Source organism: Monodon monoceros, unplaced genomic scaffold, assembly GCF_005190385.1.
Source record: "Monodon monoceros isolate NGI ecotype Baffin Bay Population unplaced genomic scaffold, NGI_Narwhal_1 Super_Scaffold_5, whole genome shotgun sequence".
In the NCBI taxonomy this organism is placed as follows: Eukaryota; Metazoa; Chordata; class Mammalia; order Artiodactyla; family Monodontidae; genus Monodon; species Monodon monoceros.
In genome coordinates this window covers 100,965,733-100,981,464 of record NW_021703782.1, presented here as the reverse complement: position 1 = coordinate 100,981,464, position 15,732 = coordinate 100,965,733, and the positions used below count along the sequence as shown (strand labels likewise).

Here is a 15,732-nt window from a genome sequence, read left to right as displayed (position 1 = left end):
ATTACTTGCCTGGCCTCTATGGTGTTTGAGTTAAACAGAAAAGGAATTTACAAACAGGAAGAGAGCTTTTCTTATCCTGAAATTCCCATGCCTTCTCTCTTGGTTCTTTCTTATCCTGAAATTCCCATGCCTTCTCTCTTGGTTCATCCCAAACTAGAGGGAACACGTTCTCCTGACTCGACTCAGCCTCCTGCATTCCAAAAGAGACCATGGAGAGGGACCCCTTTAGCAAGCCCACCTTACCTCTGGGAAGCTGGCCATATTCACCAAAATCAGCTGTGGCGACTTCATGGAGATCTGGCCAATCTGGTTTAGAGCAAGTTTCCCATCAGCAGTTACCACAGTGATATGATCAAGGGATCCTAAAAGAAAAATGAAATAAAGGGTCTTCGAATTCAGAAGGACTTTAGTAGCCCCACATCTAAGTCTCTATCAATTCAGATTCAACTAATGTTTAGGGATCCCTTACTAATGTGGCAAGATGGTTCAAGGGGCTTCCACAGGAGCAGTGGTGCCATGTGATGGAAAGAGCTTTGAAATGTTGACAAAACTAGGTTGCAACTGCTTACCAGCACCAGGGTAGCCAACAGTCCTGGTCTGCCTGGCCCTGAGCGGTTTCCTGTGACACATGACTTTGAGAGCTGAGACTGGAAAGAGCTGGCCACCCCTCCAGCAACACTGCCATTTACTAACATGAAACCTCAGGCAAGTTAGTCATGTTCTCGGTACCTCGGTTTCCAACTCAATTAAAAAATACTTTACAGGATTAAAGTGAGGATTATAACTAAATATAAACAAGCAAGTACACCATAGGCACCAAAAAATAAACATAAAAATAGTTACCACTTATTAGGCCTTTTAGTTTTCACAACTAGTCTGTAACACTATCACTGTCTCCACTTGACACCAAAGAGACTTGGGGAGGTTAAATGGGCCAAATCACAGAGCTAACGAAAGGAAAAGGAGGAAGAGCCAAGCTCCAACCCAGGTGTGCTTACTTCCAATTCTAATCAAGGCTCTTTCCCTTATCAGTGGAATTCAAATTTGGTTGTGCGTCAGAATCCCCAGGGAGCTTTTTCACGTAGATTCCTCGGCCCCACCCCCAGACAGCCTGATTCTGCAGGGGCTTGGGAGCCTGTGATTTTGGGGGAGCTTGTAGTTTTTTTAAAGATCACCACATGATTCTGACATGCAGCCAGGTTTGGAACTGCTCCCTGATACCACCTTGATTTTGGCACTTAGATTCCCTTTAGGAAGAAAAACAAACAAAAAACATAAAACAAACAAAAAAACCCCACCAACTATTACCACTTCACTGTTATCCTGGATCTGATCTTTGTCTCTATCTGAATTATGGAAAACCCTGGGCAAAATTTTCTTGTCAAGAAGGCAAGTATATAGTTACAGATGGAAAAGGGGTGTTATTCAAACTCCCTGATTTCCTATGCAAATGAAAACTAAAAGGAAACATTACCATTCACTTTAAGAACCACTCACAGATGGCTCATTCTGATACACAAAGAGTAAAGGGTCGGGGGCTGGAGGTCAATATTTTAAACAAATTGGGAGCTGTCCCAGCAAATTGTTGTTAGAATAATGCAGTACCATACCATGGCCCAAAGATCTGATTTGAAGCACAGTACTCAATTCACCATCACAAGATAGAAGGCTGTTGACACCACTGGCTTCAATCTGGAAAAGTCCATGATTCTGAAAACCAGTGACCTGGGTTCAAATACCAACCCTGCCACTTCCTGACTGTGTGACCTTAGGAAGGTCCCTTCAACCTTTTGGGCATCTGTTTCCTGATTTCTAAATGGGGCATTAAAATCATACTTCTCTCACAGAGTTGTTATGAGGGTTAAATGAAAGAGTTTATGGAAAGCACTTATAATTGTGTCCTGGCATATGTAAGTGCCCAATAAATGCTATTATTATTACTTTTCAACTTTCTCCTATATTTTAACCAAACTAACCTACTTACAATTTCTCTAATACAGCCTGTTCTCTCTTGCCTCAGGATCCTTCTACTGAGGATGCCCTTCTCTGCTCAGCTAACTCCTGCTCACTCTTTAACACTCAGCTATGATTGTATCTAATCTCAGAAATCCTGTCTGACCTCCTAGGCTGGATTACAAACCCTTTATGAGCTCCCGAGGATCCTATGCACACTTCTACAATAATGGCAACCAATATTTACTGAACACTTCCCATGGCAAGACATAGTGCTAAATGCTTTGTGTAATTTATTTGCTTTCATTATCACAATAACCCTATGAGACAGCGCCACCATTTTACAGATGTGGAAACTGAGGCACAGAGTATAACTTGTCCAAGGTCACAAGAGCTCTTAACAACGGAGCTGAATTCAAACCCAGGTCTGATCAACTCCAAAGCCATGGTCTTCACCACTCTGCTTTGCTATATGGTTTTACACATGTTGGTTTACTTGTCTATCCCTTCACATTAGGATCTAGGCTCTTGGAAGGTGGGGACAATGTCTTTTCTCTCTGTATCTACAGCACCTATTAATCAGCACAGAATAAGTGCTCAATAATGCTTTGATGAATAAATGAATGTACGGATGGATGGATGAATGAATGAGAGGACAAGAATGAACAAAGAAATAAACCTGTATTTTTAGACAACATTTTTTGTTTTTTTGTTTTTTTTTTTTTGGCGGTACGTGGGCCTCTCACTCTTGTGGCCTCTCCCGTTGCGGAGCACAGGCTCTGGACGCGCAGGCTCAGCAGCCATGGCTCACGGGCCCAGCCGCTCTGCGGCATGTGGGATCTTCCCGGACCGGGGCACGAACCCGTGTCCCCTGCATCAGCAGGCGGACTCTCAACCACTGCACCACCAGGGAAGCCCTAGACAACTATTAAAAGCAATCAACTATCTTGGAGACAGAAACTGCTGGTAGATGGACGTGTAAGAGGAAAAGTGTCTGCTGGTTCAGATAGTAATGAAAGATGGTATGGAAGAATCTGGCAAAAAAATAAAATAAAAGACTGGCTAAGTCTTTAGCCAGTCTTTAGCCTGTTTCACCCAAGTCTCTTCATGGCCCAAATTTCTACACAGAACATTGCACAGACATAACCCTGAAGAGAAAGAAGCAAAGAGGAAATACCAATGGGAGGCCTTCTGAAAACGGATCTTAATTCAGCCTTCCTGATTTGCCATAAGATCCTTTGCCACAGAAGTCCCAACATGGGCTTTTCAGTGCACAATTGTGGTGGTTCCCATTCCCTAAATCCGTATCGACATAATGCATCAAATCCTTTTCCCTCAATCTGTCCCCAGCGAGAATCTCCCTCAGCCTCATTCCTGCCCCTCATTTTCGCAGAGGTTAACATTTAACAAATTACACTCCCAACCTCTTTCCAGGCCCATCATCTTTTTAAGTTCAACAAGAGTGGAGCTTGCTGGCTAATTTTAAGTATCACATTTCTCCCTGAGCTCCTCTCAAACTGCTCTCTGGTTTCGGCTGCAGAATGTTAACAGGCCAGAAAGCACAGGGGAGACAAAGCACTTTATCAGCTTCATACCTAAAATAATAAGCAAGTTTAAAATAAACAGTTGGGAGAGATTGAATGGCACGCTCTACTGTCAGCAAAGGCAGAAATGCCCCAGTCCAGGGCTGACAAATGACGGAATGGTCTTCTGGTTTCACACTGGATCTCGTCTCTGAACTCTGGATGTTTCTGCTGGTGTTTATAAATGAAGCCGTATACTTTTCACTTGGTTTTCTTAAGAACAAGTTCATGAAATACTTTCTAGTTTCCTTGTGAACTACCCCAAGCAAGATGTGAGTGGGAGCAGTGCAAGCTCCCACAGATACTTTCCGAGGGGGTCCCGGGCTTGACTCTAGGATGATGACAATTTCCAAAAGGCCAATTTAACAGCAATTGGATTTTTCCTGCCTGCCTGCACCATTAGCTGACAACTCACTTCTTCCATCACATCTGCAAACAGTTCTCCTAGACAGTTCTGACATTTCCCACTTAGGAAAGCCACTTTCAGGAAGTTATTAACCCAAACGGAATCTTCCTGGTCAAGCTCAGGGGTACAGAAATGCCTCAGGTGGGCAGGTCTGCAGCCAGTTGGTTCCCAGTAAGCGATAAGAACGGCCAAATAGGACAAATTGGAAAAATCAGACCAAAGATGTCAGTTACTATGAAACTAAATACCTACAAGTGTAGAGAGTACAGCAATAATAAAATTTCCATTTTTTGAGAGTATTATTCCATGAGAGCAAAGACCATACCTATTTTGTTCACTTTATACCAGCACAATGCCTAGTTCATAGCAGGCAAGTATTTGCTAAATGGATAAATGTAGTGTTAATATGTGCTGGGCACTGTGCTAGAACGATTGCACATGTTACCTCATTTATTTACCCATCCCAAAGCTAGAAGGTAGGAATTAGACAAGGAAACTGAAAACCAGAGAAGTAACTGCCCATGGTCACCAATTAGTAAGTGATAAAGCTAGGACTAAAACCCAGCTCTGCCAAAGCGATGTTTTTGCCACTATGCCCCTCTCCAAAACACAGGTTCAGTCACTAACCTGGTGAGGTCCTTATATTGACAGTCTTGTTGAAATTATCCTTGAGCGCTTCTATCACCGACTTCATTTCTTCATCCACCTCTTCCAAGCTGATTATATCCTCAACCAAGGCAGTGTTAAGATTCATTCTGGTTTGGGACTGTCCTTTCCCTTTGGCTAGAAAGTCAACATTCAATGAATAAAAAAAAACAGCAGCATAAACAGAGACAATAAACAATGAGTTAAGAAGTACCTACTATGTGCAGGGAAAAAAGCCAAGTGCTAGAAAATTACAGAACATTGTCACTAAGTGTAGGCCCTAAAAAAGAGCCTACACTTACTGTCAACCTGGGACCCAGCATCACACAAAGTACTTTCTCAGATATTAGTGAAGGCACACGTTTTATAATGAGACACCCAGGTGAAAATATGCGCTATAATGCACACGACCTTTATGACCTTGAGCAAGTTACTCTACTTCTCTGATATCAGGTTCCTTTCCTATGAAACAGGAATAATATCTATACTGCCAGGTTGCTGCAAGGACACAAATTAAGTAATTCAAATACCTAAAAGAGCACTATCCACATAGCAGACACTCCATAAGTGAATGAATTCCTTATTTTTCAGAAAAATAAACAGAAGATGAGAAAGGTAGAGTGACTTTGCCTAATGTCACAAGGTCATGAAATAGTAAAGACAAGGTTTGGTCCCAGATGTGCCTAATTTTAAACCCATGAACTTTCCATTAAATTGTCTTCATAAAATGTAATTGGAGATACATAAAATATATTAATTCATTTAAAAATGAATCCTAAGACAAGGATATGCAAAGTATCTGATGGCTGGTACAGACAAAAAAACAACAGTCGCTTAGCAACATTAAACACCGCCGGTAGTAGTGACAATGGCTTATATTTTAGAAAGCAACAATACTGAGAACTGAATAAAATTCTAATTTATATCTAAACCATCATAGCGATTTTTCATATGCATCTATAATGTGTATATGCATACATAGATCACTCCTGTGAGTATTACAAATAGTCTTGCATTTCTTTAAGGAGGGTGTGGGAAGGAGAAAAAGAATAAAAATATTTAAATAATATTATCCTACACTAGTTTATTTATTAAGAATTCAACAAATATTGATTGAGATCATTCACAACAAATTTTATTGAACATCTACAGTGAGCTAGATCCTGAGCTATTTATATACCATATTACAATTTGCAATGCAATTTCAAGTACATTCTTCTTTTAGATATTCAAAGCAGCTCTCTGATTTAGGAAGAACAGAGATTATTATTGTCCCCATTTTACAGATGAGAAATTTGAGGCACAAGCCATTTAAATGTTTTGCCCAAAGTAACCAACCAGTTAGCAGCAGAGTGATTTTTTTTTTTGAACATTTATTTGCTTGTATCACCATCTTGCTTGAAATCTCACTGGTTTTAAGTTAACGGGCTAATGGCTTAGAATTGTCAGAACTGATGAAAGAGGTGAATCATCAGATTTAGAAACACAAGTTCCAAACAGGATAATAAAATTCTAGGTAAATTCACATCTAGACATTTTGTGAATGCAGAAAACCAAGGACAAAGAGATTGTGAAAACAGCCAGAGAAAAGACAAATTATCCATAAAGGATCAAAATTTAGAATAATAGCGACAATAGAAGCTAGAAATAATTTCCAAGAGCAACAACAGAAGCTAGAAACAATGGAAATAATACCTTCAACTTTAGTGTTAAACCAAGTATGCATGTTAAAAATTTTAAGTTATGCCCATCAATATTAGAATGGATAAATATTCTTTATGAATGAAATACTATACAACCATAAGAAGAAAAGATCTACAACTACAAAGAAGAATTTAAATGAATCTCACAAACATGATGTTAAGCAAAGTGGCTAGACACAAGAATCCAGACTGTACAGTGCAAAATCCAGATACAATAACATATACTAAACAGTATAACAGATAAAACTACATCATTAGTAGTTAGAATAATAGTTACCTGCAAAGGGTAGAAGGTGGTGAGTTACTAAAAGGGCACTTTCGACATGCTGGGGATGCTCTGGTTTTTGGTTTGGGTGCTGATTATGTAAGTAAAAATTATATAAGTGAAAATTATCAAGCTTATTATTATTTTCTTATGATAGCTGCACTTTTCCATAGGTGCTTTATTTTTTATTTATTTATTTGTTTGCGGTACGTGGGCCTCTCACTGTTGTGGCCTCTCCCGTTGCGGAGCACAGGCTCCGGACGCGCAGGCTCAGCGGCCATGGCTCACGGGCCCAGCCGCTCCGCGGCATGTGGGATCTTCCCGGACCGGGGCACGAACCCGTGTCCCCTGCATCGGCAGGCGGACTCTCAACCACTGCGCCACCAGGGAAGCCCTAGGTGCTTTATTTTTATAAAAACATAGAAAAGAAATTAAAAGTAACCACCAAAACAATAAGAAATAGAATGTATACCTTCCAAATCAGCAGAGATGAAAAAAGAATAAAGAAACTTGATTAATTCAATAGAAAGGAGAAAAGAAGAAACAAAGAAAACCTCAATAAAGAGGTAGTACAAAATAATAGAAATACAAGTACCCAGACCAAAGAACCAGTTAAAAGTTAGAGACTCTCAGTAAGATTTTTTTTAATCTAGTCGTATATAATATATACAAGAGATTTTACAAAAATATAAGCTCACAGAAAGTTTAATGTATGGGCATGAGAAAATTATAACCCTAGCAAATATTAATCAAAAGAAAGCTGGTGTAGTTATATTAAGACAAAATTGATTTTACAACAAAATGCATTATTAGAAACAATGAGAAGCACTTCATAAAAACAGAAAAAATTCACCAGAAAGATATAACAATTCTGAGCTTCAAAACTACTTATGGACTAAAGAAAAATGCACAGTGGAATTTTAAAATATTTAAAATGACAATAATAAAAATACTACACAACAAAAACTTGTAGGAAGTACCTAAAGTTGTATTTATAAATTTACAGTCTTAAATGCTTACAAGAAAAGAAGTCGAAAATTAATGAACTAACTGTCTAGCTCAAAGGATATAAAAAGAACAAGAACATGGGAGGAAGTAAACGATATAGAAGTCAATAAAGTTTTAAAAAAGAGAGATCAAAAAAATTAAAAGCTCTTTTTCTAAAAAGGTGTATAAAATTGACAAACTTCTGTCAAAAATAATTGATTAAAAAAGGGAAGTAGGGACTTCCCTGGTGGCACAGTGGTTAAGAATCTGCCTGCCAATGCAGGGGACATGGGTTCGATCCCTGGTCTGGGAAGATCCCACATGCTGCAGAGCAACTAAGCCTATGCGCCACAACTACTGAGCCTGTGCTCTAGAGCCCGCAAGCCACAACTACTGAGCCCACGGGCCACAACTACTGAAGCCCGCACACACCTAGAGCTCATGCTCCGCAACAAGTGAAGCCACAGCAATGAGAAGCCCACGCACCGCAAGGAAGAGTAGCCCCCACTTGATGCAACTAGAGAAAGCCTGCGTGCAGCAACGAAGACACAAGTCAGCCAAAAATAAATTAATTAATTAATTTTTTTAGAAAAGGGAAGTAGACACAAATAAATAATACTAAGAAAGAAAAAGGGGACACAGTCACCAAAACAGTAGAGATTTTAATAATCTTAAGAGACTATTATGGACAACTTTATGCCAAGAACTTCCTATAAACATATAATTTACTAAAACTAACTCAAGAACAAAGAGAAAATTGGGGAGTTCCCTGGTGGCCTAGTGGTTAGGATTCTGGGCTTTCACTGCTGTGGCCTGGGTTCAATCCCTGGTCAGGGAACTGAGACCCTGAAAGCTGCATGGTGCGGCCAAAAAAGAAAAAAAAAAAAAAGTATTCCTATTCACCAGCAACCAAATAGAACACACAAGTTTTAAAAAGATATAAACTTAAAACAATGAATCTTGTATAAAATAACACAGAATATATTTATGACCTTAAGGTAGGGGAAATTTTCTTAAAAAGGAAAAAAAGAGCACTACTCAAAAAAGATTGATAAACTGGTCTACATTAAAATTAAGAACTTCTGTTCATTAAAAAAACACTGTGAAAAGGCAATTATTATCAGCAATACATATATATATATATATGCAGAAGTCTTATCTTTAGAATACATTAAAATTCTTACAAGTCAATTTTTTTAAATGGGCAAAAGACTGGAAAGAGGATATCCAAATAACCAATAAGCAAATAAAAGGTGCTCACCATCATTATTCATCAATGGAATATAAATTAAAACCATAATGAGATATAAATGCACACCCATCAGAATGGCTAAAATTAAAAAGGCTGACCATACCAAGTGTTCACAAGCACACAGTGGGTATTTAGCAAATAGAAAGCTAAAACACTCTGGGAAGGAGTGTAACCTGACATGACTACTTTGGAGAACTGTATGTTCTGAAACTGAACTGAAACTTAATATACGCATAACCGAAGGCTCAGCAATCCTCCTCTTGGTATACACCCAACAGAAAGGCATACATATGGGCATCAAAATGCATGTTCATAGCAGCATTATTTATTTTACCTCAAAACTGGAAGCAATTCAAATATCCATCAACTATAGAAAACACACATAAATCGTGGTATATGCATTCACTGGGGTACTATAAAGAAATAAAAATGTACCAACAACTATTACAGGCAACAACATGGACAAATCTCACATGTAGATTGCTATCAAAAGAAGCCAGGCATGAAAGAATACATCTTGAGTTCAAAAGGGGCAAAACAAATCTGTGGTGGTAAAGTCAAGACAGTCAAGGGCTGTCTTTTGAAGAGTGACAACTTAAAAGGACATGAGGGAAGCTTCCAGAGTACAAGTGACGTTCTATATCTTAATCTGGGTGATGGTTACATGGTTGTGTTCACTTTGTGAAAATTCACTGAGCCATACACTTACAATGTATGTATGCACTTTTCCGTGTACATCACTCAAAAATTTACTTTAAAAAACATCATATACAAAAGTGACAAAAATGATGATAGCCTAGAAATAAACCTGATTAAAGAACTGTGCAAGATCTTTATGGAGAAAACCTGACAATACAAGTTTCATAGAGAAGAGCAAAAGGCCAAGAAGAAGAAAAAGAAAAAGCTAGCGTGTTCTAAGGGGAAAGATTTGTACCACTAGATTCAAGACTTGTGATTCAGGCATTAAGGAATTTAGTGCAGGGAGAGATAAGTAGTTCAACACATCAAGAACTCAGATATAAATCATACCTATAAAGAAACCTGACATATGACAGTGGAAGCATTACAAATCTGGGAGTAAAGAAGGGCTACTCAATAAGTGAGGTTGACACACTTATTATCCATTTTAAAAAGAAATAAAATTAGATTCCCTACCTCACATCATATTCAGAAATAAATTCCATATGGATTAAAAACCCAAATGTGGAAAGTAAAAACCTTTAAAAGATTTAGAAGAAAATACAGAAGAATAGCTTTATGACTTTCAGATAGCTGAGGGTTTGTTAAATAAGACAGAAAAAGCACAAATGATAAAAGAAAGAACTGAAAAATATGACTACATTGAAACTTATGTTCAATGAAAGACATCATAAAGTAAAAAGGCAAAGTAGATACTTGCAACATATACAATCAACAAAGGATTAGCATTCCTAATGTAGAAAGAATCCAATAAATCTAAAGGAAAAAGTCAACCAACTTTTTAGGAGGCAATCAAAGAAGACAAAAACTGAATAGCCAATGAAATATGAAAAGATGCTGCTTACACGCTGCAGCTAACGCCTAGTGCACTAGAATACTGCAATGCTGTGGACATCAGGAGACCTGGATTCCAGTTCTGCCACTAACTCGATATGATCATGGGCAAATGTCTCACATATGGACCTCAGTTTCCTCATTTGCAAAATGGTGAGATCTGTGCTTCACTAGGTAATTAGAAGAATTTCTTCACTGCATAATTACAATTCCTTCAATGGATAATTATAAGGATCAAATTAAATTATTAAATGTATGTGAATTTAAAAAAATATAATGCAACTTATAGATCAAAGTTATTAACTGAATATAAGGCTTCTATGCATTAAAGCTCTTTTGGCAACTTGTTAATTTTCCTATTAACAGAAAAGGAAAAGGTCTGCATGAAACCATAAAAGAAAAGCAGTGGGAAAAATATTCAGTAGGGTATTTCAAGCACCATCCTTAGGAGTGGAATCCCTGACCCACCACTGCAAATAGCAGGTCTGCTTGACAATTTTCTGTCACTCATTCATTCCTTCAACAAAATTTTTTGATACATACTATGTGCCAGGCCCTGTTAGTTGCTAAACAAGAAAGACATAGACCTCACAGGGTCCAGTATGGAAGACATAACAAACAATAATTAACTAATTAATGAGTGCTGTGCTTAAGTACATCAAAGGTAAAGTAACAGTGTGCACAAGTGCATGTAACAAGGGACCTGACCCAGCCTAAGAGGTCAGGGAAGGCTTCCCTGAGGAAGCGACATTTAAGCTGAGACCTGAGTTGTATCAAGGTCTCATTCTTGGATGACACAAGCCATTAAGATCATCCATCTAAATCCACGGCTCTAATATCTCCTCACCCAACAACCTTCTGCTTTTAATATTATTTCCAACGCAGATCTTCCTATAAGGAGAAGGCAGGTTGATCCCTGCCACAAGTATTCTGATTTGCTTGGCACTTATACCTCTAATTCTAAATCTAAAAGAAATCAGGCATTTTCTGAGCCATAATAACAAAAGAGGCGGCATGGCAATGACAAAACAGGTTCTAATACCAACTCTGTCACTGTGACCTTTTAAGCTAATCAACTGAACCACCTGAGATACCATTTCCTCATGAGGCATGGGGAGAAATTCAGAACATCTCTGAGATCCCTTCCAGCTATGATAGTTCAAGGGCTAAATATAAGACAGGGGTGAGGAGGTCATGCCTCTACCTTTGGCTTTCTTGGTAGCGAAATGACGGATTGGTACAGCTGGATAGGCCAGGTATTGCCCGTGGTCATTCTGTCTTCCACTCACTGTCTTCAGCGTAACTTCTGAAACAGGTCTGGTCAAGGCCGCAAGGAAGTTGCAAAAGGCAGGGTGGACCAAGCGGGAGCACCTTAAACCCAAGGCCATGACTGAAGACAATTCTTGTGAACACCCACTAAAAAGAACAAGACAAAAAGGAGATCAAAGTAGAACAGACCCTATTACAACTTCAGAAAATAATCTGTACCAGTTAGCAAGCAAATCCTCTCAGCAGAGTCTGTCAATCAGTTTTGAGTATGTGCTAGGGAACTTAAATACATTATCTCTAATCCTCCTCCCAACATCTGTACAACTTAATATGATTAGCCCCATTTTATACTACGAAGAAACTGAGGCTCATGGAGATTTAAGTAACTTGCTCACAGTCTGTAGGACTCCAAATCGCCATGCTCTTTCCACTATAGCAAATGCCCCTTAGCACACAGGGAACAGAGTTAAGTAAGTGTAGAGCAGACTAAATCCTTAATGATGGTAATTAAACCCTTATAGGAGAAAAGGCACAAAATCTTGATAAAGTTATACTATAAAGAGGAAGGGCAGAGCACTGGAAGAAGACTTTAAACTAAATAAAATCATTTCAACAGGCATGAAATGACTGGAAAATTCACACAACAGCATTTAATTAAAATTTTCTTTGGTTCCTTATGCACCGATTACCAATTAGAATGCACTTTACTGTGAGTCTGAAGCATGGCTGAGGTTTGAGGTCTTCCATGTTATAGAACTAAAGCTCTGGGAAATGCCACCCTCCTTGGTGTTAACACAAGTTACACATTATACTTCTGAGGGCTTTGACCATGAAAGAGATGCTAGAGCCTACAGCTACCTCTGGGATAGAACACAGCTCTAGCTTACTGGCAAATGTAGCATTAATAGCTTCTGCCAGGAATCTGGCTATTATTACTCAGCTAAAAATTAAGCACGATTAGCAGCAAATACCTGGAAGCTACCGTCTTTGAAAAACAGCCCCATACCTCATTAAAAAAATTAAAACTCTCATCCTAAAATTTTGATGCAGTATAACAGACTGAATAAGAGCATGGGTTTTGCAGCCATAAGACTTGGAATCCAATCCCATCTCCACCACTGACTAAATGCCCCTGAACCTCTCCGCACCTTGATTTCCTCAACTGTAAAATGGAGATAATTATAGTTATTTCCTAGATTTGGGAAGAATAAATAGGTTAATGTAAGTAAAACACTTGGCACAGTCTCTAGCAGACAGGAGTTTCCCAAAAGGGTACCTATTGACAGCTGTCACCTTTCCTTTCAAAGACTTCCATGCCAGGGTCAGACACAACGAAGAAATCGTACATGTCATTACTAAAGTACAAGGAAGCCTAGAGTCAGTCACATCTAGATATAAATTTCAACTTTGGGCAATTCATTCCACTTACTGGGCATCACGTTCCCCATTTGCAAAATGAAAAAAATAATCCTGTTCTTAAAGTAAAATGAGATAGTGAATACATATTAAAAACCTAGTAGCGTGCCGGGAATATAGTACCTGTTTAATAAAAGCTGGCTATCACTATCACTATTTTTTTAAAGAAAAGCAAATGAGTTGCACAAAGGCAAATAACTTCTCCCGATGGAATTTTTAATAGCAAGAGATGCTAGATGTCAGTGAACAGTGTGTGGACGTCAGTAAAGACAGAGCTAGATAAAAAAATAAAAAGTTTTTCCCCTTTCACATTATTAATACCTACTATTAATGGAGGTCAGGCCTGGGCTTCCTGCTTTACCCATATTATTCATTTAATCCTCTCAAAAATGCCACAAAGAGAGTATAATAATCTCCTTTTTATAGATGTAGAAGCTGAGGCTCAAAGAGACTGTCACTGACCAAGGGCATGGAGCTAATAGTTCTGCCCTGTAGCAGCAAAACTGTTCACAGAAATGTGCCTCTAAGTGAGGTTTCTATATGTAAGTTTTTGCCTAATAGAGCTAACGCCTAACCCACACTTATATCCAAATATGGCTGTATAATATAGTTGTTTTTTTTTAATCTACAGGGTCTCAATCTGGCTGTTTCACTAAGACAGGTTTCCTGGTGTTCCTGTTGCAGGTCATAATACCAATCCACAAAGCAACAGGAAATCAAAATGGGTTAGAAATAAACAACCTTTGACAGAAAACTCACCCAAAAGCAGACCCAGTACACGTGAACCGGAAGACGACTCTATAAATAAACCACACTGCTGAAATGCTTAAGGCATAGATTTTAATTGCACAGAAGTCAGGAAACTTCAAAGTGGAAGGTCAATAAAGGCAATCCCTTGGACCCTTTACCTTAAGAACATGCATATTAACACTCAGTTCAGCAGAGAAGTAAGGTCTAGGAAAGGAACCATTATGGGAGCCCAAGTATTATACAACAAAATGAACCTACACTCAGAAAAAAAAATGCAGCAGGAAATATCTGATCTTTGGATGCGGTCTTGAACTGGAATCTCAGTTTGCCCATTTACTAGCTGTGTGACCTTAGGGAGATCATCAGCCTCTCTGAGCTACAGTTTCCACTGCACCTTTCTCATGGTGATATTAATGAGCCTTTAAAAAGGTAATTATAACAACAATAATGAAACAATAGCTTATAATCATATAGTTATAACTATGTGCCAGAAACAATTCTAAATGATATATTGCATATATTAACTCATTTGACCTTCATGATAACCTAGGAGATATGTACTTATTATTATACTCATCTTACGGATAAAGAAACAGAGGCACAAGATAAATAATTTGCCCAAGATTTTATTTCAGGCACTTTTGTTCCAGAGTCTGTGCTCTGAAACACTATCCTAGATTGTGTACATAAGGCAGTATAATTACTGGCATTATTTTTCCAACTGTTGAAACATTTTTTAAAACTACTTGAAGCACATATTCTTCATCCAAAGTCGAGGTTCTCAAAACTTGAATTTTCCTGTTTTTTCATAGAAGGTGCACTTTAATTTTGTAAAGAAATAGATGAGGAACACAAAATCCTGGTTTATCCACTGTCCCAGCAACCCCTACCAATCCAGCTGTATATTAGCTTATGATCTGTAGACTTTTATAAATGCGGGTGTGCACACACGCAGGCCCTTGTTGTATATAAAATACTTTCAGGTGTTACCTGGTTCTCACAGCAACCAGGGTTGTGATAATCACCCACATTTTACAAATAAGCAAATTGATCTTTCATTTCCTTGAATATTCTTCCTGCTCCAGGGTCTTCAAAAATACTGTTGAATCTACTTGGAATGATCTTCCCTCGCCTCTTTAATGAACTACCTCACACTTTTCTTTCAGATTTCAGCTTAAGCATCACTTCCTCAGAGGATGCCTTCCTTGGCTATCTCCTCTAGCCCAATAGGTCAAACGTCCTATAGCCCACTTTCATAGCACCCTGTACTTTTTCATAGCACCTACTTTAACAATACCAGTTAATATTTGTGTAGTTATTTGATTATTGTCTAATTCCCTCCATAAGACTATAAGCAGTACAAGGACTAATCTATGGTTGTCTTGTTCACGGCTGCATCCCCAGTCCCTACCACAGTTCTGAACATAGGAGACACTGTCTATAAAGATTAAGTCCTTCCTCAAGGTCACAATGCCGGCACCAGAACTGAAATCTAGGCCTCAGACAGTAGGTCCTAGGCTCTACTTCCCACTGCTTCCATTATCTCTTGGTTTGCCAGATTTTTCACTTAGAGATAATAGGGCATGTTCTCTAAATTCAGTGCCATGTGAAGGCATTTACAGTATCTGACTCTATGCAGGATCATGTCCCTGGCACAGGCAAAGGAAGGATGAGACACTTTAACAAGTAAGTGGAGAAGGAGCTTTTGCCTAAGAGCTAGGAGGGCTGGATTCCAATATTTCTATCTCATCACTCCCTGCCAGCCATCCTTTTTAGATTCATAACTACCCTGTATTCAAAAAGCACTTGTGTAAGCTCTGCTGATGACCTGAGACTTGTATCAAGTCATTTCTTCTACCTAGGTTTTCTTTCCTCAACTATAAAACGAAGGGTCAGACTAGGTTTTCATTCTTTCTAACTATAAAGCTCTCCAAGATTCTGAGAATGCGAGAGAGTGGGGTGACAGGAAA

The 15,732-nt window shown here is 38.6% G+C and overlaps 1 protein-coding gene across 2 annotated transcripts in view; it reads right to left on the bottom strand.

The window, feature by feature from the left end:
• Positions 1-15,732, bottom strand: part of MRRF (mitochondrial ribosome recycling factor) — a 67,201-nt gene that overhangs the window by 50,574 nt on the left and 895 nt on the right. For both annotated transcript variants that reach the window (XM_029202994.1, XM_029202996.1), the window contains exons 2-4: positions 11,532-11,743; positions 4,570-4,725; positions 244-362 (exon numbers count right to left, since the gene is read on the bottom strand). In XM_029202994.1, coding sequence (XP_029058827.1) covers positions 244-362; positions 4,570-4,725; positions 11,532-11,715 — 459 coding nt within the window. In that variant the 5' untranslated portion in view covers positions 11,716-11,743. The remainder of the gene's footprint in view (positions 1-243; positions 363-4,569; positions 4,726-11,531; positions 11,744-15,732) is intronic.